The 26,406-nt window shown below is 34.6% G+C and overlaps 1 protein-coding gene across 1 annotated transcript; it reads right to left on the reverse strand.

The window, feature by feature from the left end:
• Window positions 1-317: 317 nt before the first annotated feature.
• Window positions 318-2,740, reverse strand: LOC111365414 (nuclear transport factor 2B). The gene is made up of 2 exons (XM_022985938.1): window positions 2,348-2,740; window positions 318-675 (listed from the first exon to the last, which is right to left on the reverse strand). The coding sequence occupies exons 1-2, from the start codon at window positions 2,642-2,644 to the stop codon at window positions 601-603; spliced, it is 372 nt and encodes a 123-aa protein (XP_022841706.1). The 5' UTR covers window positions 2,645-2,740; the 3' UTR covers window positions 318-600.
• Window positions 2,741-26,406: the final 23,666 nt, after the last annotated feature.

Below are 26,406 nucleotides of genomic sequence, written 5' to 3' on the forward strand. Positions count from 1 at the left end.
CCCCCAAAAAAAAAATCTAAGAATTCTCGTTGCTTTCTTTTTGTTGGGATCTTGCCTGATACTCCTTCCCCGGGGAACTGTAAGAAATTTAGTTAAACAGCAGCATTTCAAAATCTAACAATTGTACGAGCGAAAGAAATTTATGTCAAATTCTACTGAACACGTATTTCATGGTTGCATGCTCTGGAGATTAATGCTTGTTAGAGGAGGGGGTATCAAGGGGTTGAGGTGAAGTTCAAAAAACGCGTGAGCAGGCACAACGTTATAAATAAGATCTTCATTCCTCGAGTTCACAATCATTAACAACAAAAATCGAGTAACTTCACAAGGTCAGTTTGGCAACATCACTAAATGAAAAGAAGGTACAATTTAATTCATTCCATTAAATACTAAACAGGTTCACAAATCAAACCAATCTATTCATCCCATTTCAACTAGGGATTAGTCCAAAAACTTCATAGCAAGTGAAATAATCAAACAGCCAAGTAGATGAAAGTAAATCAACAACTTTGGACTCCTAAAGCATCTTAACTTCACATGTTCCAATGCGATCAATTCATAACACTCCCCAGACAAATTTCCAAATCCATGCACAATCCATTATGCGTAGTTTAAGCGGAAAATGTCATTGAACACATAGAAGCTTCCCTGTGGTGTTGGCATCAAATGGAACATCTGTGAAAAAATGGTAAAAGGTCAAGAATATGATCAGATGGTGAGACAATAATTACAAGAAGAGAAGACAAGCTTCCATATCAGAAAATAAATATTTTTATCCACGGAAAATGCTAAAGAGAAGTCATAGAAAGAAGAGTTCTTTCAAAAACCAGTTGCTTGTGGCTCCCTGAAAGCATTTTTCTTTCTAATCGAGCAATGATGCATGCTTATTTACTGTATTACTAAAACGACGGTGATCATAAAATAAAAATCTTTATGACATCGATCCAGCAAGTTTATGCAGACCCCAGTATACTGCATGATTGATAATTCCTAGCTTTTTCAATGATTAGCAACAAAATACTTACAATATACTATGTATAATGCACCAACTCTTCATTCAAAGGTCTCAACAGCGTGCTTTTCAAAATTAGTACGTATTGTTCTTAAGAGTGTAAATTAGTTGGCAGTATCTAAGCAAGTAGGCAACAAAAACCCAGGTCCGTGGAGCCCTTTCGCGCTCCGAATTCATTTCTAAACTTTCCTTAATTGTACCTAAAACACAGACCTCAGAGAGCCTAGAGCACTTATAACTACACCGGCAACTTCAGAATTTCGACCATGTTTGCATCACTGCCATGTGCACAAACATTACAATGACATAATAGATCCAACACACATTTAATTCCTTAAATAACTCGTTCAATAGTATATTTTGAAACTCCCACAACGCACGTCAAGTACCTATTTCGGATGTAAACAATTATTATGTACAGGATCTCCAAAACAACTACATCTTTGACAACAATTAAATATTATATTAGTTTTACTCTACCCTTCCCTCAATGGTAATTTCGCAACTTGCACAATGCACTTAAGCTACCTACTTTTTATGTGAACCAAACCCTAGTCATTATTAGTATGTTTACTGCAAGCTCCAAAGTCCAAAACAACCAGATCTTTGACAATCGTTAAAGATTATATTATTAGAATTGGTTCTACTCTTCCCTCTCGTAATATGTTTTGCTAACAGTGCAACTATAGAGTAACATGTTTCCCTCAACCATGTCATCTTTTGCATAGATTATTCTCAAATCGTATCACCTTCACTTGTACATTTTCATTTCCTATCTTATTCATTAAAGTATTACTACACATCCAACCTAGCATCATTTTTATTATGTTTATCTTTTAGACGCTTCGTCCTTTTAAGATGTTAACACTTGTTGCTATAAAGGATTTGTTTTTTGTAACAGTCTTTTAATCCCATAGCATTTCATGAGTGATAAACATTCCAAGTTCTCCATCATATTCAAGAAATCAGCATTTACACAGCAACCACTAATGACAGTATCCAACTTCAATGATACTCATCCAACCCATCAATTAACACAGTTGTTCAATTAAAAACACTATTTACTTGTGCTACAGCAGTTCCATTTCAACCAATGAACTGATGAACCAATAACCAATCTATTATCGCAAATCAAAGTGTCAATGAACTAATAACCAATCAACCATTGCAAATCAAGTGCCATTGAACTTATGAAACCAATCAATTATTGCAAATCAATATCCAATGTACGGACAAATAAACATGATCTCATTAGTGCAAATTGGAGCACGATTTCATTACTACAAAGCACATGTAACCGATTCGTTCGAACAACCATAAAGAATGAAATCGTACCTGACTGAACTTGAGCGCGTGCTGTTCACCGGCAAGTTGGAGATTACCGGAGACAAAAACAAGCATACCGCCGGCGGGCCCAGACGGTTGACAATCAACTGTCGTGATATGGTGCTTGCACTGCTGGAACGGCAGACTGGTGAGCTTCGCCACGATATTCTGAGATCCCATGATCTTCTGGCCCTCAAATGTCAACATCGAGCCTTCCTGGTAAAGGTTAGCGAGCCCGGCCCGATTCGCATCGAACGTTGAATAATAGTGTTCAACGAATGCCTTGGCAACTGAATCTGGATCCATTGTTTGAGGATTCGGGTTGTCGGGTTCGATAGGCGGCGCCTCTCTGTAATATTTATCTATCCACCTGGTTTCCGGGTGTATACATGCATTAGTGCTTATCTATTTTTATTAGGGAATTTTATTTTTTTTTAATTAGTATTGGCTGGAATATTAGGCTACAGTGATACCCGTCCCCATGAATGTTCTAGAAGGTGGATATTTTGGTGATTTCCATTTTTCTTTTTCACTTTTTTGCACTAAAGGACCAACAAATTATTGTTTATACTTTCTGAAAGGATAATTAACCAAAAATAAATAAAAATAAATAAATAAATAAAAATCCCTATAATTTGCTCTCTTGAAAAAATAATTCCTATCACTTCAAACTTGACATTTACATCCTCTTTTCAAACCTTTCTTACGAAGTTTATCATTTCCATCATGTTCGGTTAAATCATTCCATGAAAATGCGTAATTAGCACAGAAGTCCCTATTCTTCATTTTGTAAATTATTCCTACCGTTTCAATTTTGATATTTGGGCATTCAAATTGACATTTCTTTACAAAAAAGGTTCTTACATTCCATTTTTCTATTAAAGCATTGTAAAATGACTAATTTACCATCATATTTAAATTATCAAATAGAGAAGAAAGAAATAATATAAAAAATTAAATTTAGAGCTTCAAATTTTCTAAAAAGTGCAAAACTAGTCACACTTAAAAGAATTTAAAATATTTTAATATCAGAAAAATATTTTATTTTCTCAATTAATCCACGTATCCTACACCTATCCACTACCCTCGACCACAACCCCTAAAATAACTAAAAGGATAATTAAAGGTATCAAAAATTAAGGATGGATTCCATTGACGGAATTGTCCATAGACAAAATTCAAACCATTTAGGTGTTAATTTATGCCGAATCAATGAAAAGACACATCGACCTGGTTTAAACATGTTCAAAAAGAATAGATTCATGCATCAATAACAAGCAATCGACCTTAGCATAGATCATAACTCCTAATCCTGGAGTTATACATGAAGTATGGGATAGGCGCAAGCTGAAACTAATGCCTAATTGTCCCAAAAAGAATTCTGTGGGCAAGTAACTATAGAATACATCGAATCTCACAGAAAGATTTTTTTTTAGGAATTATTTCCTTCAAATATAAATTTCAAATAAGTCGTATCCCGAAACGTATTACGTAACACTTGCTGTGGTTCAGGTTGTGGAGGACGATGCTGAGGCTGTTGATGTGGAACTTGATAGGCCAATTTCTGTTCTTTTGTAAGCTTAATGTTCTAATATCATATGGACGATTTAGTCCTTTACATTCTGTAGGATTTTATTGGAAACAAACTTCTTGAACTCCTTGCATAAATATTTTGAGCTTTAGGTGGAGTTTCAAACACAAAAATTCTCTCTTGAGGTTCCTAAATTTTCGACGTTTTTGCTCAATTTTATAAATGGGGTTGGAAGATTCACTTCTTGATTTCATTTTATAGGTTGTTATCTGTAAAATTTACGGTGATCAATGGCAAGAATATCGAATGTCATTGTGATATTATCTAAGCTTGCATTATGCGAACATATGTCGTTATCATCAAGCACTATTTAAGTTAAAACCATCAGATCATATGTGAATCCAGATCAGGGTCAGCAAGCATGTAACACAAAGCCTTATATTCGATCTCGAACATAAACAACAAGGCATGCGAAGGTAAAATTGCTAAGCAAAAAAGCATATTCTTTAATTTCACATCAATAAAAAAGTCTTTATTAAGAACCCGTGAATAAGAATTCAAGATCTGTAAAATATGATTTCACAATCAAAGAATGAAATGGCATGTGAATAATGTAGCAAATTTTATTTAAAACTCACCAAACAATTGCCTTTAACAAAAAGGTCTTAATTACCTCGTGACTTTATTCAAAAATTTGTAAATAGGTATAGTTGGGAGCCATGAAAATGGCAACTGAAGCAGAGCCAAGAAGAGAGAATATTGTTGGTCCATCCCAATTGAGTTGAAATAAACATTCAATTTTACCAAAAACGTTTGCAAAAAGTAAATCGTAAAAATCGAAAATCAACGCAAAGAATTTTCATCTACAAAGTGGTCGAATGTTCACGTGCATGCTACCTACCTGTTAAGTATCTACAAGTAGATATTACTCTAGATCCACTAAAATCAACTAAGAATGGTGTAGTACAAATAAGGTTTTACTCTCGCCTTACATGCGAAGTTCACCATAGTAAACTACACTCAATGTCACCAATTATACATTAAGTACAACAAAGGAATCCACTCAAGATTTCAGAGAGATTGAAGAACAGATGAAGAGAACACGAAGAGCCAGAAAAACCCTAGAACAATAACACACTCATTCACAAGAATGCTGTGAAACCAATTGTGGGGTACTATTTATATGGCACTTCGAACCACAGATACAATGCCTGCAAATGCACCACGTGCAAGGCCAGATCTCATCACTAATATGAGACCAAAAGCTTGTTCCAAGAATTCACTTTTTTATTGAAGGTTCAACTCGGATACACAAATAAAAGCCCAAATAAATAGTGAGACAGTCCAATTGATTAACAATCTCCACCTTGTTGAACTATTTTTGGCATCAATTAGTGATTTTGAGACTGTTACAATTCCATGATTTTCTCCAAGCTGGTGCACAATCATAATCTCATGATTCTCTCCCACTACCATTTAGAACCCAAGATTTACTCTGTAAATTGATTATGTTCTGTAGATTGATTATGTATTTAGGTTAATTGTATATTGAGTGATATAATTTTCCTAAATTAGAGATTTACCTTGACTATTTATACCCATCAGTCTTTGTAATATTTCATAAGAAAGAAAAATATTTCTCTGATTCACTTCTTGGTATTAGAGCCAGCCCATACATACCATCACCTGTAACTCTTGAACCATCAGAAATTATCATAAGGCTGCTGACAAAATCGAAGTCACCATGCCCATTGAATCCTCCGTAAAAAATGAAGCTTCTTTACCTGTTATTCATGTCCAGTCTGAATCCTTTGGCTTTCATGCCGGTATTACTCTCACCGAAACCAACTACGATGTTTGGTCCCAGATCTTAGAGATGCACATTACGAGTCGTTAAAAACTGGAATATATTGTGGGCAAAACTGACCCCTCGAAGGAGACCGACCCTATTTATGCGAAGTGGTATGCTGAAAATCAGAAAATTAAAGGCTGGTTACTGACCTCTATGTCACCGGAGATTATGAAACGCTACATTAGACTGCGAACGGCCCGTGAAATTTGGACTGCACTTGCCAAAGCATTTTATGACGAGTCAGATGAATCACAGATCTTTACGTTGAATCAAAGAGCATTTTCTACCAAACAAGGTGGACGTCCCCTCTCTGTCTATTATGGTGAGCTGGTAGAAATTTTCCAAGAATTAGACTACCGTGATAAAATTACTGAACCTTAGTGCTGATTCTATTCGATCCTAGAAAGGCAGTTATGAAATTGGTGCTGCAAAGTCAGATTGATATTGTACTCACTGTGGTGAAATTGATCATTCTAAATCCCGATGTTATAGACTGATCGGATACCCAGATTGGTGGGATCCTACGAGGTGCCACGCAAGCGAAATTCACAAACTAACCGTCAGGCCTCTATCACCATAACTGAACCTGCAAATGATAATTCCATGATTGAACCTACAAGGAATTCTCCTGAGAAAGCCTCGTCTCTGATTGCTACTTCATGTAATAATGGTAATGTCCTTCATACTTCTGCATCTAGTAGTAATAATACATGGATAATTAATTCTGGCGCAACTGATCACATGACCCTTGACACTTAGAGTATTCACTCTATAAAACTATCCATACATCCTGTAGTATCTACTGCCGATGGTAATTCCTCTCCTGTGATTGGAGAAGGCTCACTTACTCTTTCAAATAAATTGAATTTGGATTTAGTTCTCGTTGTCCCTTCTCTCAACCATAACTTGTTATCTGTTGCTCAAATTACTTGTGCTCTACATTGTATTGTGATTTTTTGGCCTAATCGTTGTGTTTTTAAAGACATCAACACTCGGGAGACAATTGGTTATGGTACTAGGAAGGGAAAACTCTATCACCTTGATCTATTACAGACTGGCTCTAATCAGTTGGCACAAGTTTACGCAGCAGATTGCTCTGATAAGACTTCAAAAATTTGGTTGTGGCATAGGCAGTTAGGTCATGCATCTTTTGGATACTTAAAAAAATTATTTCCAAAGTTATTTTCTCAATGTAATATTTCGGATTTCAAGTGTAATATTTGTGAACTGGCCAAGAGTCATCGCGTGCCATTTCCAATAAGTATGAATAAGAGTCCTGTACCATTTATGGTAATTCATTCTGATGTATAGGGCCCAGCCAATAATTCTTCATTAAGTGGTGCACGTTGGTTTATTTCCTTTATTGATGATCACACTCGTATGACTTGGGTTTGTTTGATGAAATCCAAACATGAAGTTAGTTCACTATTTCAAAAATTTCACAAAATGATAGCCACTCAATATCAATCTCAGATATAGGTGCTTCGTACTGATAATGGTGGTGAATTTGTTAATCAAGATTTGAAATAGTATCTACAAATACATGGAATTGTTCACCAGACCACTTGTCCTTACTCACCTTAACAAAATGGAGTTGCAGAGTGAAAAAATCATCACCTACTCGCAGTTGTCCGTGCTTCCTTGTTCGGGGCCTACATGGATACTAGCTATTGGGACGAGGCCATCATTAATGCTGCTTATCTTATCAATCGCGTCTCTTCTAGTTCCTTACAATTTCAGACACCTTTTAATGTTCTTCATTAGACTGTAAGTGCTCCCACTGTCCCAAATCTACCCCCTCGAATATTTGGGTGTGTGACTTTTGTGCATCTTTATAAACCTTTGAGAACTAAATTGGAACCTCGAGCTTTTCACTGTGTATTTGTTGGCAATTCATCACATCAAAAAGGATATCAATGTTATCACCCCCACTCTCGCAAACTATATGTCACTCTTGATGTGGTATTTCATGAAAATGACATGTATTATTCGGAGTCTTCACTTCAGGGGGAGAATCGAAGGAATCAACATGAATTGCAGACTCTGAATTATTCCTTGGACAAATTAAATTTTGCAAATGATGATACTTTGAATATAAGTAGTGAATGTTCACATGATCACACATCGGAGGGTGGAAATCCTGATCACACTTCAGAGGATGAGAATTTTCAAGATCAAGTGGAAATGGATTCACCTGTATCACGAGAGTTGGAGCCAAATTCCCCAATTCATGAGGTACCATTTTACCAATTGCTTCTCGAGGATGACTCCTCCACTATACCTCAGGTAAATTCTAAACCTCACCTAAAAATGCTGCCAAATCGAGTCATAAGAGGAATACCTTGAGCACGATATGAACCCGTTCTCAATTCCAAAGCTAAGTATCCTATAGGTAACTTTGTGTCTTACCATAGACTGTCAAAGGAAAATGAATCATTTGTAAATCAATTATCTGCTGTATCTATTCCTAATAGTGTGCAGGATGCTTTGAAAGACCCCAGATGGAAGAAAGCAATGAATGAAGAAATGCAGTCCCTTCAAAAAAATGCAACATGGGAAGTTGTTAACTTACCTGAAGGAAAGAAACTCGTCAAGTGTAGATGGGTTTTTACCATTAAATACAAGGCGGATGGAACCATTGAAAGATTTAAAGCCAGATTAGTTGCCAAGGGATATACACAAACGTATGGAATTAATTATGGCGAGAGATTTGCACCAGTAGCTAAAATCAATAATGTACGTATTTTATTATCCTTGGCCATGAACCTCGACTGGTCCTTGCACCAGTTTGATGTGAAGAATGCATTTCTACATGGAGACCTTGAAGAAGAAGTCTAAATGGAATTGCCACTTGGGTGTAATATGCAGTCTAAAGATAATAAGCATGTTTGTAAGTTAAAAAAGGCCATGTATGGTTTGAAGCAATCACCCAGAGCATGGTTTGGACGTTTCACAAGATTTATGAAAAAGTTCGGGTACAAGCAAAGTAATTCTGATCATACCCTTTTCTTAAAGCATAATCAAGAAGAGAAGAAGACATTGCAGGATTGTCTTGCTGGTGAATTTAAAATGAAAGATCTGGGTGAGATGAAATATTTTCTTGGTATTGAGGTGTCAAGATCAAATAAAGGTATATTCTTGTCTTAAAGAAAGTATGCCTTAGATCTGTTCAAGGAAACTTGCATGATAGGGTGTAGTCCTGTTTGTACTCCTATGGAAGAAAATCTGAAACTAAGCATACATTCAGATCAAGTTCCGGTTAACAAGGAAAGATATCAAAGACTAGTAGGGAGGTTGATGTATCTTGCTCATACTCGACCAGATCTGGCTTATGCACTAAGTGTTGTTAGTCAATTCATGCATTCCCCACGCGAAGAACATATGAACGCTATCATCTGTATCTTGCGATACTTAAAGTCATCTCTAGGAAATGGCATTATGTATACAAAAGGGAACAACTTGGACATTCAAGGATATACTGAAGCAGATTGAGCAGGATTGATCGAGGATAGACGCTCAACATCCGGATATTTCACATTTATAGGTGGAAATATAGTGACTTGGCAAAGTAAAAAATAGGAGGTAGTGGCAAGATCAAGTGCTGAAGCTGAATATAGAGGAATGTCTAAGGCGGTATGTGAATTGATATGGATCAGAAATCTATTACAAGACCTACAGATTGAGCAGGCTAATCTGATGAAGTTATATTGTGATAAAAAACAGCATGTGATATTGCCCATAATCCAGTTCAACATGATCGAACCAAGCATGTTGAGATTGATAGGCATTTTATCAAAGAAAAACTAGAAGCAAAGATTATTGAAGTGCCACATGTGCGTTCTAAAGACCAACTTGTAGATATGATCACTAAGGTCGTGTCAACCCAAGCATTCAATGGATATCTTGACAAGATAGGCATGAGCGACATCTACGCACCAACATGAGGGGGAGTGTTACAATTCCATGATTTTCTCCAAGCTGGTGCACAATCATAATCCCATAATTCTCTCCCACTACCATTTAGAACCCAAGATTTACTCTGTAGATTGATTATGTATTTAGGTTAATTGTATATTGAGTGATATAGCTTTCCTAGATTAGAGATTTACCTTGGCTATTTTTATCCATCAGTCTCTGTAATATTTCATAAGAAAGAAAAATATTTCTCTTATTCACTTCTGAGACAAGTTAACTTGTTTTATTTGCTCTAGCAAACATGTAAAAAAGAAAAAGTAAAGTTTGTTAAACTTTTCAAAACGAAAATGCTTGATATTCTAAATATACTACATTTCAAGTAATATTTAGAATCTTTAAGTAGTTTTTAAATTTATTTAAAGGGAGTACCTTAGTTCCAAGATTAGAGGGGTTGAATTCAACAAGTATCTTAACTAAATTGATCATACATTTTTTTACCATGTTCCTTACAAAAGAAATTTTATATGAACATGTTTGATTCTACCATGATAAACATGATTAGCACTTTAGTGAATAGTACTTTGATTATCAATATACATCCTAATTACTACATTTACAAAATAAATTTCTTTTAACAACCCTTTCAACTAAAACCCTTCCTTAACAGCATTACAAACTGCAATATATTTTGCATCTGTTGAAGATAGAGCTACTATTTTTTGTAGTTGGAATTTTCAACTAATGTACCCATTATTAAGTGTAAAATGCAAGAAGAAGTAGATCTTCTTTTATCTAAATCACTTGCAAAATTAGAATCTATATAGCCCTTCAAAATTATGCCTTCATAACACATTTTAAACTTTAACCCTAAAACAAATTAACCTTTTAAACATCTCAGTATCCATTTTATAGCAAGTCAGTGTGTTTCACCTGGATTTCCAAAAATCTACTCAAAATATTTATGCCATGAACTAAGACAGGTCTATTGCATACCATAAAATACATAATAGAGCCAACAATATTAACATAAGGTAATTTATTCATTTTTTCAAATTCTTCATGAGTTTTAGGTGATTGTTCATTTAACAGTTTAAAGTGATTGGCAAGAGGCTGTGAAATAGGTTTGCATTCAAACATGGAAAATTTTCAAGTACCTTATTCACATTAGAGAGCTAATTTCATAGAGAGTACAATTACTTCTATCTCTTTTAATTTCTATGCCTACAATTCTTTTAACTTGAACTAAATCTTTCATTAGAAGCTCAAATTTCAATTTTGGTTTAATTAAGTCTATCTTAGCTCTTTCATAGCGAATAAGAAGCATATCATCAACATATAATAATAGGTAGACAAATTTAGGTCCACTTAAACCTTTATAAAAAAGCAAGAATCTAGTTTGAACATGTGATTATTTTAAGCCATAAAAGGGATTTTTCAAAAAACAAAATTTTTTCGATTTTAACTCAACTTCAAAACATTTAGGCTGATTCATATATATAACTTCATCTAGGTCAACATTTAAAAATATGGTTTTAACGTCAAGTTGATAATTCCTAGTTAAAATGAGTAGTTAACACAACCAAAATTTTGATTGAACTATATTTTGCAATTGGAAAAAAATATTTCGTTACAATTAATGCCTTCTCTTTATGTAATGCCCCGACCCGTATGGACGGAAATGTCACTCAAATCAATGTACCTTCGCGTTAGACTTAGAAATTATTTAAAATAATAACTTAATTAACTACTCCTTTAACGGAAACGTAAACATTTCGTTTTGAAAAAAAATTTCTTAAGAACTATATTTTACCTAACATGCAGTTTACTATAAAATTATAAAATAAACTCGTTTGCTTAGTTATCAATGTTAAAATTTCATAAAATTTTAAGGAAAAGTAGGGAACATCTTATAATATAAACTATCCAAAATTTGGCTTCCCTCGATGACATATAAGGCGCTAAAATATTTTCCAAAATCCCGCTAACACTAACTAAACAAAGCTGTTTTCTTTTTCTATCTCGTAGGGTAAGTGTCAATAAATTCGTTTGTATAGTTATCGACCTCGAAACTTTATCAAATTTTAATGTGAAGTAGTAAACTCCTTGTAATATGACATAGTAAAAAATTAGCTTCCATCGACATCATATGAGGTATTAAAATATTTCTCAAAACCCAACAGCAATCCGATTGAAAGGTAAACCGGTGCAATTCACTTAAAATGACATGTAAAATTTCATGGACATCAAACTGTATAATTGGCCTAACATGTTGTTATGTAAATTACAAAAAAAGATTTGGAATAAAATCATTTGAAAGTGAAAACAATGATTGGAAAGTGAAAAACTTAGAAGTCTTCTCAAATTCTTCAACTCGGACTTCGAATATTCAATCTCTTGTGTTAATCTGCTTTGAGTTGCTAGCTAGCCTCCTCCTTATGGTGAAAATGTGGCATATTTTGTGTTAGGTTTAATTCTAGTCGTCCTTTCAATGTTTTCAGTTGAATTTGATTTCAAAAAGAGTTTGGATCAAAAGAGGTAGGTGGGCTATTCATGTCCAAAAATGGCTCATGTGTGTCATAGAGTTCACTGCGTATGTGCCGCACAAGCCATTCTCTCTCAGTAAATGCAAATCATGATCTTGCGTTTGCGAGAAGAAAAATCATGTGAGCGCGTGCCATTGTGAAATCTTTCTTTTTGTTTCATTTTGGTCATAGTTTATTCTTCAATTCTTCTAGTCCCTTTTTAATATATTATTGATTCTCCGTCTTTCAATTCCATCTAATTGACTCCATATATCTCTAATAATCGATACTAGGTCCGAACAACTATTTAAACTTTGCGATTTAGTCCTCAAACTTTGAATTAAGTCCATTTTAACCATTTTCTCTCCCTTCATCCAATTCTACTATTTTTCATCGAGTTGAACATAACATATGAATTATATACAAAATTAAATCTCAATTCATTTGAAATAACAATAATTGATCCAGTTTAATGACTAAACTAAGTGCATAACATACACTTATCAAACCAACTAAATTTGAATAATTGTTTGTCCTCGAACAAAAAAAAACTTAACTACACAATTTTTGCAAATAACTTCATTGGATAACCTGCCTTTAGCCTTAGGATTGGAATTTCGAAGTTGAGACTATAAACTACTTTATAATCACCATGCTAAATCAATCTCTACCTATTCAATGCAAAACTGAAGTGTGTGTATGAAGATTCATGTAAATTATCACAAAGTCATGAATTAATTCAATTCCCGACCCTATGTGGCCAAATATTTCCTTTCTCACTTGCAAGATACACTTTCAAACTTTATTCTTTTCACTATCTTTCAAGGTTTGATCTGAAGTTGAATTTTGATATAATACTAATTCTCACCCCTCTCTAGTTTTGGTTGATTTTACTAATTGTAGCTCAACACATCAACTAAGCTATTCTCCTTATTTTTGATTACTCAAACCTCCAAAAATCAACTAATCTAATAATCTCTTGTTAAAATTATAATTCTTTTAAGTAAGTGTTTGGGGGTTTAATCAAGGCATGCAACAAAGTTCTCTTTTTTTTTCACACATACACACAACACTTGTAGCGAGCTTTCGGCTATAACTCTTGAATCAGATGATTATATGGCACCAGGTTATTAGATACTCTTGTAGGTTTAATCTTTTGAGTCATAAATGCTATGAAGAGAGATTTCACAATAAGATAACATTAAGCATTTTTATTTTTATGCAATGATCAGTGCATTGTCCTTTATTAAACACTTATTCTCAAAAATTAACCCTGCAACTTAAGATTTTAACCTAATTTTCATCTTATTGATTTTAGACAATCCACACAAAATTTAGCACACATGAAATCCATATTTGTCTCTTTGTCTCCTACAACATCACAATCACCTCCAAACTATCCCAAATTTGGTTTAAAGAAGTATAATATAGTGGTTGTTCAAGTTAGGTGTCTAAGATCCACTAATTTCAAGTTATTTAGCAATATGAATCAAGTATTATTTCATGATGCAAAACATAAATCTTGTGCTAAAAAATATCAAGTTCCACATAAATCACATAAAAGTTTCAATTGGGTTTGGGCCTAGGAGAAGACCTCTATCCTATTGGGTTCGGTCATAAGTCTATATGTGCATGTGCCATTGTCGACTTTCTTAGGTCGGCTCGATACAGTACGAGCACATACATGGGCCTAGGCCCTTGTTCGTGTCCAATTTAGTTCGTGTGCAGGTGTGGGTGGGTCCTTATATATATAGCTTGTCCTACTGTCAGAAATTTACACAATTTTTATTGCAAATATTCTATACTTCGAATCTCATTTTCCTCTCTTATTTTGATATTGTTCTTCGAAGTATAAAACATTTCATTGAGTTTATTGGAACTTCTATTGATTGCTACGCTGTTTCCATAAGGAACATAATTCGTTCTATCTTAAGAGATAATTGCTGAACGCCTTTAAGCACCATATAAGAGAGCAAATTCATTTTAAAGGCACATCATGAAGTTAGTGACCTTGAATTAACATTCTGATCCTACATATCATCGCGTTGCACTGTTTAAATCTATTTGGGTAAATCTACAAGTGTAAGTATCTTCATATTGTTCAAAGTAGAAAATAATACTCTAGAATCAACAATCTTAAAGACGAATTTTTTATTTCTAATTTATTTTTCTTCTTCTACTTCTTATTGTTTATCTTTTGCTTTTGTATTATTAGAAATGGCTATTTAAGTTTCTCCTCTCCCAAATACTATTGTTGAAAAATTCTAGAAATTTAATAGGTTAGATCTTAAGTCTTGACAACAGAAAATACATTTTTATGTGACAACATTAAGTAGGAAGGTTGTCTCTAGATGGAAGAGAAATGTTGGCATTTGTTGGACTTTCATATTAATTGAATTGCGTCACTTTTCAAAGTGGACCAACAAGATCTTTATCGTAGTGTTTTTCGTGCCAAAGCAAGTCTTCCCGCTTGGTTACCACAAACTCCTTTATGAATTTTGTGAAGGATGTAGGTGGTTTCCTTCCCCCTTACACATCGAAGGAGGGCATGGAAAAACCTCTTTTGTAAAACACGTTATTCTAGAATATAGAGTGGGCAAAGCTTTTCCTAAGTTTGTAGGTTTCTTCTTTGTTGTCAGTGAAGACTTGATCTTTAAGGTAAGATACTATATGTCGCATCTATGTAGGCATTCCTTCTATCCATATTACCATTTTTCCCTTCGGAATGGAGGGTCGGTAAGGCTTCAATCGGCACAATCATTAGTAGTTTTGAGTCCTTACTACTAGTTAGCTTGGACAAGGTATCGACATGGTCATTTTCAATGCGTTGCATTTGAGCTAACTTGAATTTTTTGAAAGATGAAAGTAGATCCATCATCAGTTTGAGGTATGCTACGATGCACTTATCCTTAGCTGTGAAGTTGTCGTTAACCTAACTGACTATTAGCTGGGGTCACTGTTAAGCATTTCTTCGGAAAACCTTAGGCCGGCCAGTAGTACCTCATATTCAGCTTCATTGTGTGTAGCTTTAAATTCGAACCTCAATGTACAGTTGACCTTGTCTCTCAAAGCTAACTAGGACTACACCTGTTCCTGAGCCCTTTCCCAAATGAACCATCCACGAACAAGTTCTATGTGGGAGGTTCTGCGACCTCCATTATTTCTTCCATCTTTGGGATGTTAGCAGATGCAGTTATGAAGTCTATAGGGGCCTAGCCCTTAATAGAATTTCTTGTCTTGAAAATGATACCAAATTCGCTGAGCTCAACTATCCATGTCATCAACTTTCCCTAGGTATTGAGCTTCTAAAACACTTGTCTAAGTGAGATGTTGGTTAGCACAAATATTGTGTGAGCTTGAAAGTATGACCTCAATTTCTAAAAGTAGTTATCAAGACTAGTGCTAAATTTTTCATATCAGGATAACGGGTTTCGACCGGCAAAAACGCCTTACTTATATAATAAACAAGCAACTGGAAGGTATCTTGTTATCTTATAAGAGCCATTCTAATGACTTCATTAGAGACAACAAAATAGAGATGCAAGGCCTATCAAAACTAGGGTTTTGAGATGAAGGGGCCTACCCTAGAACATCTTCAGCCCCCAGAAGGCCTCTTCATACTCTTCCATCCATTGAAATTTTTTGTCCCCCTTTAAGATCTTAAAAAAGGGAGGCATTTGTTGGTGACCTTCGAGATGCAATGACTTAAAGCCGCCATACATCCTATTAAGCTTTACAACTCCTCTAGTTTTTGAGGAAACCTCATCCCGACCAAGGCTTAGATTTTTTCTAGGTTAGCCTCTATGTCTTTTTGGTTGGCTATGTATCCTAGGAATTTGCCAGAGACAATATCAAACTCACACTTAAAGGGGTTCAATCTCATCCCTTCCAAGAATGGACCAACTCGTGGACTCCATAGATGGACACGAGCTTTAAAGCTCCACAGATGCCTATTCAGGCTATAATCAAACGCCATGCACGTGGCAAATGAAGAAAACACTTACATTAATAACTAATAAAGGCCTTTACTATTACAAGATGATACCCTTTGGGTTGAAAAGTGCATGGGGCTACCTATCAGAGGCTTGTTAATAGAATGTTTGCCAAACTCATTGGTAGAACAATAGAGGTCTACGTGGATAACATGTTTGTGAAGAGTTTAAAGGCAGATGACCATGTAATGTACCTAAATGAAACTTTCCAAATTCTACGAAAGTATAGGATGAGATTGAACCCATTTAAGTATGAGTTCGGTATTACCTCTGGCAAATTTGTAGGATACATGGTCAACCAAAGAAGCATAGATGCTAACCTAGAAAAAATGTGAGCCTTAGTAGAGATGAGGTTTCCTTAGAAACTAAAGGAGTTGTAAAACTTAACGGAATGTATGGTGATTTTAAGTCATTTTATCTTTTAGGCCACCAACAAATGCCTCTTTTTTTTAAGATCTTAAAAGATAAGAAGTTCCAAGGATGGGGGAGTGTGAAGAGGCCTTCTAGGGGCTGATGATACTCCTAGGAGAGGCCCCCTCATCTCAAAAACCAAGTTTGGAGATGCCTTACAGCTCTATTTTGCTGTTTCTAATAAAGCCATTAGCGTGATTCTTATAAGAGAAGAAGATATCCCCAGTTGCCTGTTTATTACATAGGTTAGGCACTTTTGGCGGTCGAAACCCGCTATCCTAATATGGAGAAGTTAGCTCTAGCCTTGATTACTATTTCTAGAAAATTGAGGCCATACTTCCAAGCTCACACAATACTTGTGTTAACCAACATCCCACTTAGATAAGTGTTTTAGAAGCCCGATGCCTTGGGAAGGTTGCTGAAATGGGAAGTTGAGATCAGCAAATTTGGTGTCATTTTCAAGACAAGAACTTCTATTAAAGGCCAGGCCCTTGCAGACTTCGTGGCTGAATATGCTGACTTTCCAAAGATGGAAAAATAATAGAGGCCCCAGAACTTCCTACATAGAACTTGTTCGTGGATGGTTCATTTGGGAAAAGGCTCAGGAGCAGGTGTATTCCTAATGAGCCTTAAGGAACAAGCTCAATCGTACAGTGAAGTTCAGATTTAAGGCTACAAACAATGAAGCTGAATATGAGCACTACTAGCCGGCCTAAGGTTGACCAAAGAAATGCAAGTGAAGAGGTTGCTCGTTAATAGTAACTCCTAGCTAATAGTCAGTTAGGTTAAAAATAACTTCACAGCTAAGAAATAAGGGCATGGTAATGTACCTTAAACTGATGATGAATCTACTCCCATCTTTTGAAAACTTGAGTTAGCTCAAATCCCATGCATTGAAAACCCAAAGGGCATCATCTTGTAATAGTAAAGTCTAGTAGACCTCATTTTTTTTTCATTATTTGTAGCCTTAAATTTGAACCTCATTGTACAGTTGAGCTTGTCCCTGAAATCTCACGCATTGAAAACCCAAAGGGCCCCATGCATTTTCAGCCCAAAAGACATCATCATGTAACAGTAAAGTCATCTATCAGCTATGAAAGAAGTGTTTTTTCATCTACCAGGTGAATGAGGATTTTGATTATAGCCTAAATAGGCATCTATGAAGCTCTAAAGCTCGTGCCAGCAGTTGGTCTATTCTTGGAAGGGAAAAATCGTTGTTAGGACAAGCTTAGTTGAGGTTAGACAAGTCAATGCATACTTTTCATTCGCTATTGTGTTTCTTTACAAAAACTAGGTTTGAGACACATTTCAGATGGATGGCTTCCTTGATAAAGCCATTCTTTATTAGCTTTTGTACTTCATCTTTTAGGGTCCCATATCTTTCTCGGCTGACGGCTCTTTTCTTTTGTCTATGTAGAGCAACCTTGGGATCAATTTTTTTGGGTAGTGCAACTTATCTTGGGATCAATGCCTACGATGTCCTCATGCCTCCATGCAAAGACATTAAGATTTCTACATAAAAATCCCTTGAGTCTTTCTTTAGTATCCGGTAACATACGTTTCCCACCTATAATAACTTGGTGGGATCCTGAAGGTCCATTGGAAATATTTCTAGCTCCCTATAGGGGTCGTTTAGGACTTGGACTCAATAACATAGGGTCTAGCTCATCGTGCATGATCACCACCTTAGGGCATCTGTCATCTTGAATTCCTCTTGCTCGAATCCTTGTCCTCCTAGGCATCCAACATGTTTACATCTGTTATCACCACATTGATGTCCCTAGGCTCAACCTTTCTTATCGAGTATAGGTAACATTCTCAGGATCCTCTTTGATCACCCCTAATTGTTGTAATCCTATGTTTATTAGGAAATTTGATATATGGGAGATGAATAACGTTCCCTAAGTCTTTTTGGACGGGTCTACCTAGGACTCTATGGTAAGTTGAGATGCTATCCACGCCAAGAATTTCATGAAGTTTAAAGTTATTTAGATGGCTCTCCTATTTCCACTGCAAGATTTATGTTTCCTTTCAGGGATGATGCTATCATCGATGAAACCATATAAAGGGATGGTGATGGAGTTAATTCGTGGTCGATGATCATCTTGTTAAAAGTGGCTCCAAAGAGGATTTTAACAGAGCTAGCATTATCCACTATCATCCATTTTAACCTATTATGAGCCACCATGGACCTTACCACAAGGTCGTCATAATGAAGAAAGTGTACACCTTCAGCATCCTCCTAGGTAAAGGCAGTGGATGGTAGTTTGTTTCTCCAAGAACTGTTATCTACTATTTAGCTAGCTATTGAAAGCCTTTCTAGCTTAATTGCTATCGGAGTTCCTTGTATTACACCCAATGTAAAGTCCTCCAAAATTTGTACCGATTTTATAGATAGGACCTCCAGGTCTTTCTGCAACGTGCTCCCTCCTTTATCACGGGGATAACTCCCGACAAGTGTCTAGCCTCTTCACTTGTAGGTAGTTGGTCTTGCCTAGGCAAGGGCCTGTTCATAGGAAGATGATCATTCTTTTGGCCGTTTCGAGGACTCATCCTCCTTAGATTTTGTGCTATATCTCTACAATCTATCATGTCATGGCTGTAGAAATGATGATAAGTACAATATTGAGGAATTTTCAACCTATCTCTATGTTTTGAACGCCACCTTCAACCTCATCTTCTTCAGGGAGCCTGCTGCTTAGACCCAGTTTGTCGTGTGGTAGTTCCCGGAGATCACTTCTTCATAGGCCAACATAGGGACTACATTTAGTCCGGCCGTGGCAAGTGTTTAAGCAAATTTGAGAACAACTTCATTACCAGCTTGGTTCCATTGGTGTTCCATTAGGTGAGATGTGGATCCTATTCTACGCTATCTCTGTGGAAGTAGAAGACCCCTACTGGCTCTATTTTGATGATCAATCAATTCCTCATTGATAATTTCTCACCTCATCCTTTCCAACAGAGTATCATAGCTGGTAGGGCCCCAATACTATACATCTCTCTAGAAGAAGGTACTCATATTTGTTCCACCTAGCAGTGTGGACAATGCCTCTCAATTAGTGACTTGTACGCAATATATCATCTCGTCAGTAAAGCAGGCTAAGAAGCTCATATGCATTTCTCCAGGCTGCTATCTCATGTCTTGGAGAAATTGGATGGGAGCCTTTCCTTCTTTAATTATAGCAAATCATTTCAAAAACATACTTCTAAACTCCAGTCATCTCTTAATAGTTTTAGAAATGTACTACAATTAAAACATTCATTTGTATAATTCTAGCTCATTATAAAACGATTGTATATGTAAGCCTTTAGCCTGGATTTCTTAAACTTCTCTCTTCTATTTTTTTCTCTACCCCATGAAACATACGATAATTACATCTAAATGAGAATTTCAAAGGCTAAGCATTGATCCTAAGTCTATAGTCAAAATGAGTTCAGAATAATTAAATAAGTTTTGATCATGCCCAAGACTTTGGATGTCCCATTGGGGAGCTTCTGGTGTTTAAGATGTAATACGGCTTTATGAATTTATCGTACACTACAAATTTTTGCTACTTTACTCTTAAATATGGGATTCACAAATGGGAGCAATCTATCATTCTAGTAATTTCTTCACTTAAATGACGTTCTTGATATGTGTGTGGTGTATGTGTTTATACACTTTCTTTTTATCATATATGGTAATCAAATTGCAAGTTTTAATCTTTCTTCAAAACTGACTTCTACCTTATGCATTTCGTCTTTTGAAGATTGTAAGTTTCAGAGCTTTGATATAGTGGACTTATTATTGGTACAAACTTAGGTCTTCTATTTTTTATTTAAGTCAAAATAGAGATGATTTTAAAATAGTAAGTAAAACTATTGATAATTATTTGTTGATCCACCATTTGACTGTATTTTTTTACTACTTCTGGCAGTTGTAATTTACCTTGGTAATATTTCTCAAACTATTCTTGTTGAAACTAATCCTTAGAGGGTTACATGGTTCTACGCTGGCATTTATGAGATTTGATATCTACCTACATTATCGAGTAAATATTAATTACCAAAACATTGTTTGTAGTAGTATAAGAATGTGGAACACTCGTATAAAAAATCTTAAAGACACCTACTTTTGTGTAATTATTCACATTACTATTTTGTCTGCCGTAGTTTTTGAATGTGTCTGTAAATTTGGTCCAGCATCTTGCTTTTAAGATTGTGTAGAAAAAATGTCGTACTCTGCTTCATCAATAATGCATGCTACTTGCATCCTACTTATCAAGATGTAAAAAAATGTTGACGGACAACAAAGATTTCAAAGATAAAGATTGCAGTGAGGTTTATATTTTCTATCATCCACTATTCAAGGACAAGTTCAACGGTAAAAAGTATGCCATTATGCTTACAAAACTCTACAGAATAGGCTTAGACTTGTTCAAAGATAGTGGCTTCAAAGACCGTTGGGACGAGATACTAATTGATGTTGAGAATAGCGGCTCTAGTGACTAGGCATTGAATGAGAAGGCTGGATCTAGTACGGACTACTCCTCAAAGTGGCAACAAATAGAAGTGTTTGAAAATTATCATCACCAGGGTAAAAATGGAGAAGAAACCAAAAAATAGAACATCAGAAGATGAAAAAGAGAAGATGAAGAACAAAACGAATCTTAAGACTCGAACGCGGTATCGCTGTCTTTAAACTATATTTGTCCCCTCTTAGATATAATTTTGGTATTTAAAGGGTCTTAGGCAAACGGTTTGAAGGATTATAAGAAGCCTTGTAGAGAATCAAACACGTAAGCACATGTGTGATTCTTTAAAACTTGAAGAACACAAAGAAGGAAAAATTGAATATGGAAGGAAAGGCCTTTTGTGAAATGAATATAAGTTTCTCATATGTTTTCAATATGATTTCAATGTTTAATTTCAATAATTTTTCATTGATCATCAATGGCTTGTTTAAGGTCTCAATCAATGTCCACGAATTGGTGCCAAAAACATGTTGAAAAGTTGCAAGAAACATCCTAAAAGTTGCTAGAATTCAAACTAAAACGACCTCCAACGGTTACTAAATTACTACCCTGCGATCGCATGGTTCAACACCACGCAGTCGCATGGTTCAAGTTTGTCATGTGGCCTAAATTTTCGCATACGACCATGCGGTCGCATGGCTGGTTGCATAGGCCAAGTTTTGGCTTCCAATTGCTTTGTTCATTCCACACTCATTTCTTATTGATGTTGATCAATATAAACAATCCCCTACTTGTTCAACTATCAATAAGATCTCACACTCAAGTATACAATACTCATACTTAAGGATTAGATATCTTTTAATTTAAGTCTAACCATAGTATAATCCAAACAAATTAAAGTCAGAATTAAAGGTAGCATGAAGCTTTGAACCAGTTATTCCATGTGACAAATCAGTAAGGATACATACAAGTATTACACGTTCTCAAGTTCCTCAACTCGATTAGAGCGATTATGACCTTGTGTTCATCCATTTCAACAAACTTTTAAGAGAGAAACTCCAACTCTCTATTGAGGTGGCATCCTCTCGAAGTTCATCTAGGTGAAATTCTTCCAGTGCCTTTGTTACTTTTAAAGGTACTTGTGAAGCACTAAAATTCATTAAGAGCTTTAAGGTCAACCCTCACTTCAGTAACCAGCATTATTTAATTAGGATATGATTATCGCAGATTTGAATAATGCTGCAACTATTCACATATCGAATGACTTGTTGTTACTCTTTGAACCCGTGGATTACCTTTTGAGTAATGGCAGGTAGGGTTGCCATCATTGGTGGAACTTTGTAGTTTAGGAGTTTTAACTCCATCCCGCTTGAAGTAGACACCACTAAATTTCTTTTTAGTGTTCCAGTTAAAGGATCTGCTAAATTCTTTATGAAATGATTTCACCTTTGATATTTTCCTTGTGAAGTCAAGTCTAAGACTTATATATCTAGAGTTTACATTACATGTGACTTAGTATCTCATCAAATATAGCTAGCCAATGATCGATTCATTTTATAGATACGACTTGTCATCTCCAAGAATTCCTTTTCTCACTAGCTTTATCTAAAGCTTTATTGATATTCAAACTTGGTTGAAAGATTTCTACCAACCATTGCACCAGTCAATCATTTTAATTTCTGGATTTCATACTTGGGTATTCATTTATCATCATTGAATCATTAAAATGATCTTCAATTTATGAATATTTTTTAAATATTCCCATTGGTTATACAAATTGACATAGTCAGCTTTTACCCATTTCATCCACTTTAGATTTAGTGTATATTATCCTTATAATTGTATAAGGACTTTTCTCCTTCATAGATATCTTTCTATGATTAAAGGGTTTAGAGAATCGTAACTTTTTAAATCAAGTTACCCCCACAATTCCTCAATTAAGAATTCATATGCAATCCTTTAATGTTGCATTCATAAGTCTTGAACATCTCATATAAGTTCAAGCATTAATGTTAACCCCCACATTTCGGGTTATACTCAAACTTAGAGTTCATCAAATCCTTCATAGTTCCTTTCATAACATCCACAAAAGTTTAGGTACTTTCAGATAGTAGTCGTTAGTTCACAATGTACTTCAATCGACTATCTTAAATTTTGACCACTCAATTTGATCAAAGTTATCTCATAGATTGTTAATACATTTCAAGCATAAACCAATTGAAGTTAAATTCAATCAATGAAGAAGATCAATCATCTTGATTCATAAGATTGTAACTTCTCCAAACATGTACATCTTATCATTGTCACAAGATAGCATCATATTACATCGAACAATAAGGTAAGGTATATATTCATCTTATTCACCATATTCAAACTTTTTCATATTTGAATGAAAAAGATATCTAGCACCTCCGCCAACTATATACACAATTTGTGCTCTATAAAACATTTCCATGTCAAAAAAATTGTGCAAGCATTTTCTACTTTAAAACAAATCACATTTTGTCATACCCTTGTGCAAATATAGTTTTGCATAAAATCATCTCATTTAATTTCATAGGATTAAATGAGCCTATCAATATTAACCCAAGTTAATATGAGTTCAACAAGACATGAAATTAATCAGCAAATTTATCATGTCAATCTCACATTCCAATAAAAGAAATGGTTAAGAAAATTCATACACTTTCAACAAATAGTTGGCATTATTCCAATTTATACACGCCCTTTAGACCCATTAAATAGGCTGGTCTCAAATCACAAAGATGGACGTGTTTTACTTGCAATTCGAAGTCCATAAGCCAACATAATGGCAAATGCACTGAGCAACAAATGGTGTCTTACAGAAACATGTGGGCTACCAAAGTGGGTTCGTGTATTATCTAAGAAAATGTGATAGCCCATTTATTGAAATTAATCACCGAAGAACAACTAATAAAGATGCAAAGCCTTGATAAATTTCATGATATTGAGCACAAAACTTGCTTATCCTATATATACATGCATATGTAAACTTTGGTCCGTTGCTTGAAGGACACGTTCTACGCACATGCACCACTATACATAACTCTTTACTTTCATCATATTTTTCATGGCTGGTTTATGCAAGCACCTATTTATAGTGACGGACGCAGAAATTTTACATTAGGGGGTCACAATCAAATTTTTTAAAAAAGCGACAAATTTTTTTATTACTTTATATAGGTTATAAACTGTTATACTACTTTTTCATCTTGATTATTTTTAAATCTAAAATTTTTTTATAGATATAAAAAAAATTCGATCATTTTTAGGATTTTTTTATTATTGTTACTTTTTCCTCTCAATCAAATAATAATTTTAAAAAAAATAATCTAATAGATTTCCTAATAAAATTTTTGACGTCATTTGAAAAAAATTAATTGATCGAGAGGAAAATGTGACAATAATAATAAAAAAAATCCTAAAAGTAATTGAATTTTTTTTTATATATAAATTTTTTGCAGATATAAAAATAATCAAGATGAAAAAATAGTATAACAATTTATAACCCCTAAGAAGTAATGAAAATTTTATTAAGAATTTTATGTTAAAAAAAAACATAAAAATTTGACATCATACCACATATAAGTTTTCTTAATAAAGTGATATAAATTATATTGAGAAATTTGTCTCGCAAAAATAATAAACACTAATAAAATAATTGATTTTTTTCAAAAAAGACGAGTTATACGTCTCTTTTTAGCATACACGTTTGACGTATATTTAACTATTGTCGATATTCATTTAGATCATTCGATATGTTTATGATGTAGTTCTCAAAATGAGTTTCGAGAGGATATAGAAGATTTATGGATATAGCTCGCGTATAATCGTTGAAAATTTTTTAAAGTTAGCTTGTTATCGAAATTCTCGAAATATTAGTTTGGAACGGCCTATTTTGATGTGTCGTAACATTTTTTATGATTAGCCATTTCGCGCAACATTAACAACATGAAATACTAGGCCGTGAGTTCTTCAAAATGATATTAAAAATGTAATATTTTAACTTCGTTTGGTACTCCATAGTGAGCCCGAAAACTAAGAACAAAAAAAAAAAAAAAAAAAAAAAAAAATTAAAAAAAAAAAAAAAAAAAAAAAAAAAAAAAAAAAACATTGAAAAAACTAGAGGGTCAAGTGACCCTAGGGGACCCCCTTGGGTCCGCCCCTGCCTATTTGCATACTATTAAATATTAGTCAATCATTGATGCCTGCGAACCAATGGTCGGCATAGTTAGTTATGATTAGACACATTTTGCCTTTTCTTTCTTTTTATTTTGTCGAATAAGGTATCAATATCTCTTCAAAATTCATAAATTGATCAGACAATTTTCCATGAAGTTATGCCTTTTCTTTCCATGTACAAATGTATGTATGGGTCCATTTATTATCGCAAGCAACGATTTTCGGAACCACCGCAAGAAAATATCATGCATTTTGATTTTAACTACTGTAAACATACTCTTAATGAGAACATAAATCTCAAATGTCCGCACCGAGACCAAACATGATGAGGGAAAAGTGCACTGTAATTAAACTATAACTAAAAGATATACACATTAATTTCATGAAAGAGCGTGTCTCCCTATGTGCAATCGAAGATCCAAATTGTAGCACCCTTTTACATATGGCGGCGAAAGTTATTTCGTTTCTCGCCGAATGGTTTCCTAAAAATTAAATTATGCAGTTCGGAGAAAACATGCAACCCATGATCATCAACCAATGATCTCATAAATATTTGTTCCAATAACATAATTATGGACACTAAATTTCCTCTTAGTATATAGAAGCTTCTAGCCCAAACATTAATATTGAACTGACACATCATATGGTTTGAAAATTTGCCAGAAAATAAATGGCAAAGGAAACTACCAACGTTTACAATATAATTTCGACAGATGCACTAGAATCAATATGAGTGCACAAAAACAATTAAAAGTTTTAATTTTATGTGCTTGCACAATTTCCAGAATGCATACTATATGGAGTCAATGGAATACCATTGCACAATACAATTCCACAATCTAACGTAAATATAAACGCATATGTAAACACAACTTCATCTTAAGATTTTTTTGGTGATATCATACCGATAATGCGCATAATATATTCACAAACATACCTTTTGTATTTAAGGAAATCGAACATAATTTTGACTTGCCAAATTTTGATTCGAGAAAGCACAATGATAATTTATTGAATCCGATTCATGTCTTTCTAAAAGTCGAACCATCTCATCAAGTTCATCCCATCAAACGGTCCACACGAACAAGAATCTCGATCCATCAATTTGATTGTCGCCAAAATGATTTCGTTCTCCATCGCACAAAATATCGTTTGAGATTATTGGAAAATTATCGTCACCGGGGTAAA

This window comes from Olea europaea, chromosome 17 (assembly GCF_002742605.1).
Source record: "Olea europaea var. sylvestris chromosome 17, O_europaea_v1, whole genome shotgun sequence".
Lineage (NCBI taxonomy): Eukaryota > Viridiplantae > Streptophyta > Magnoliopsida > Lamiales > Oleaceae > Olea > Olea europaea.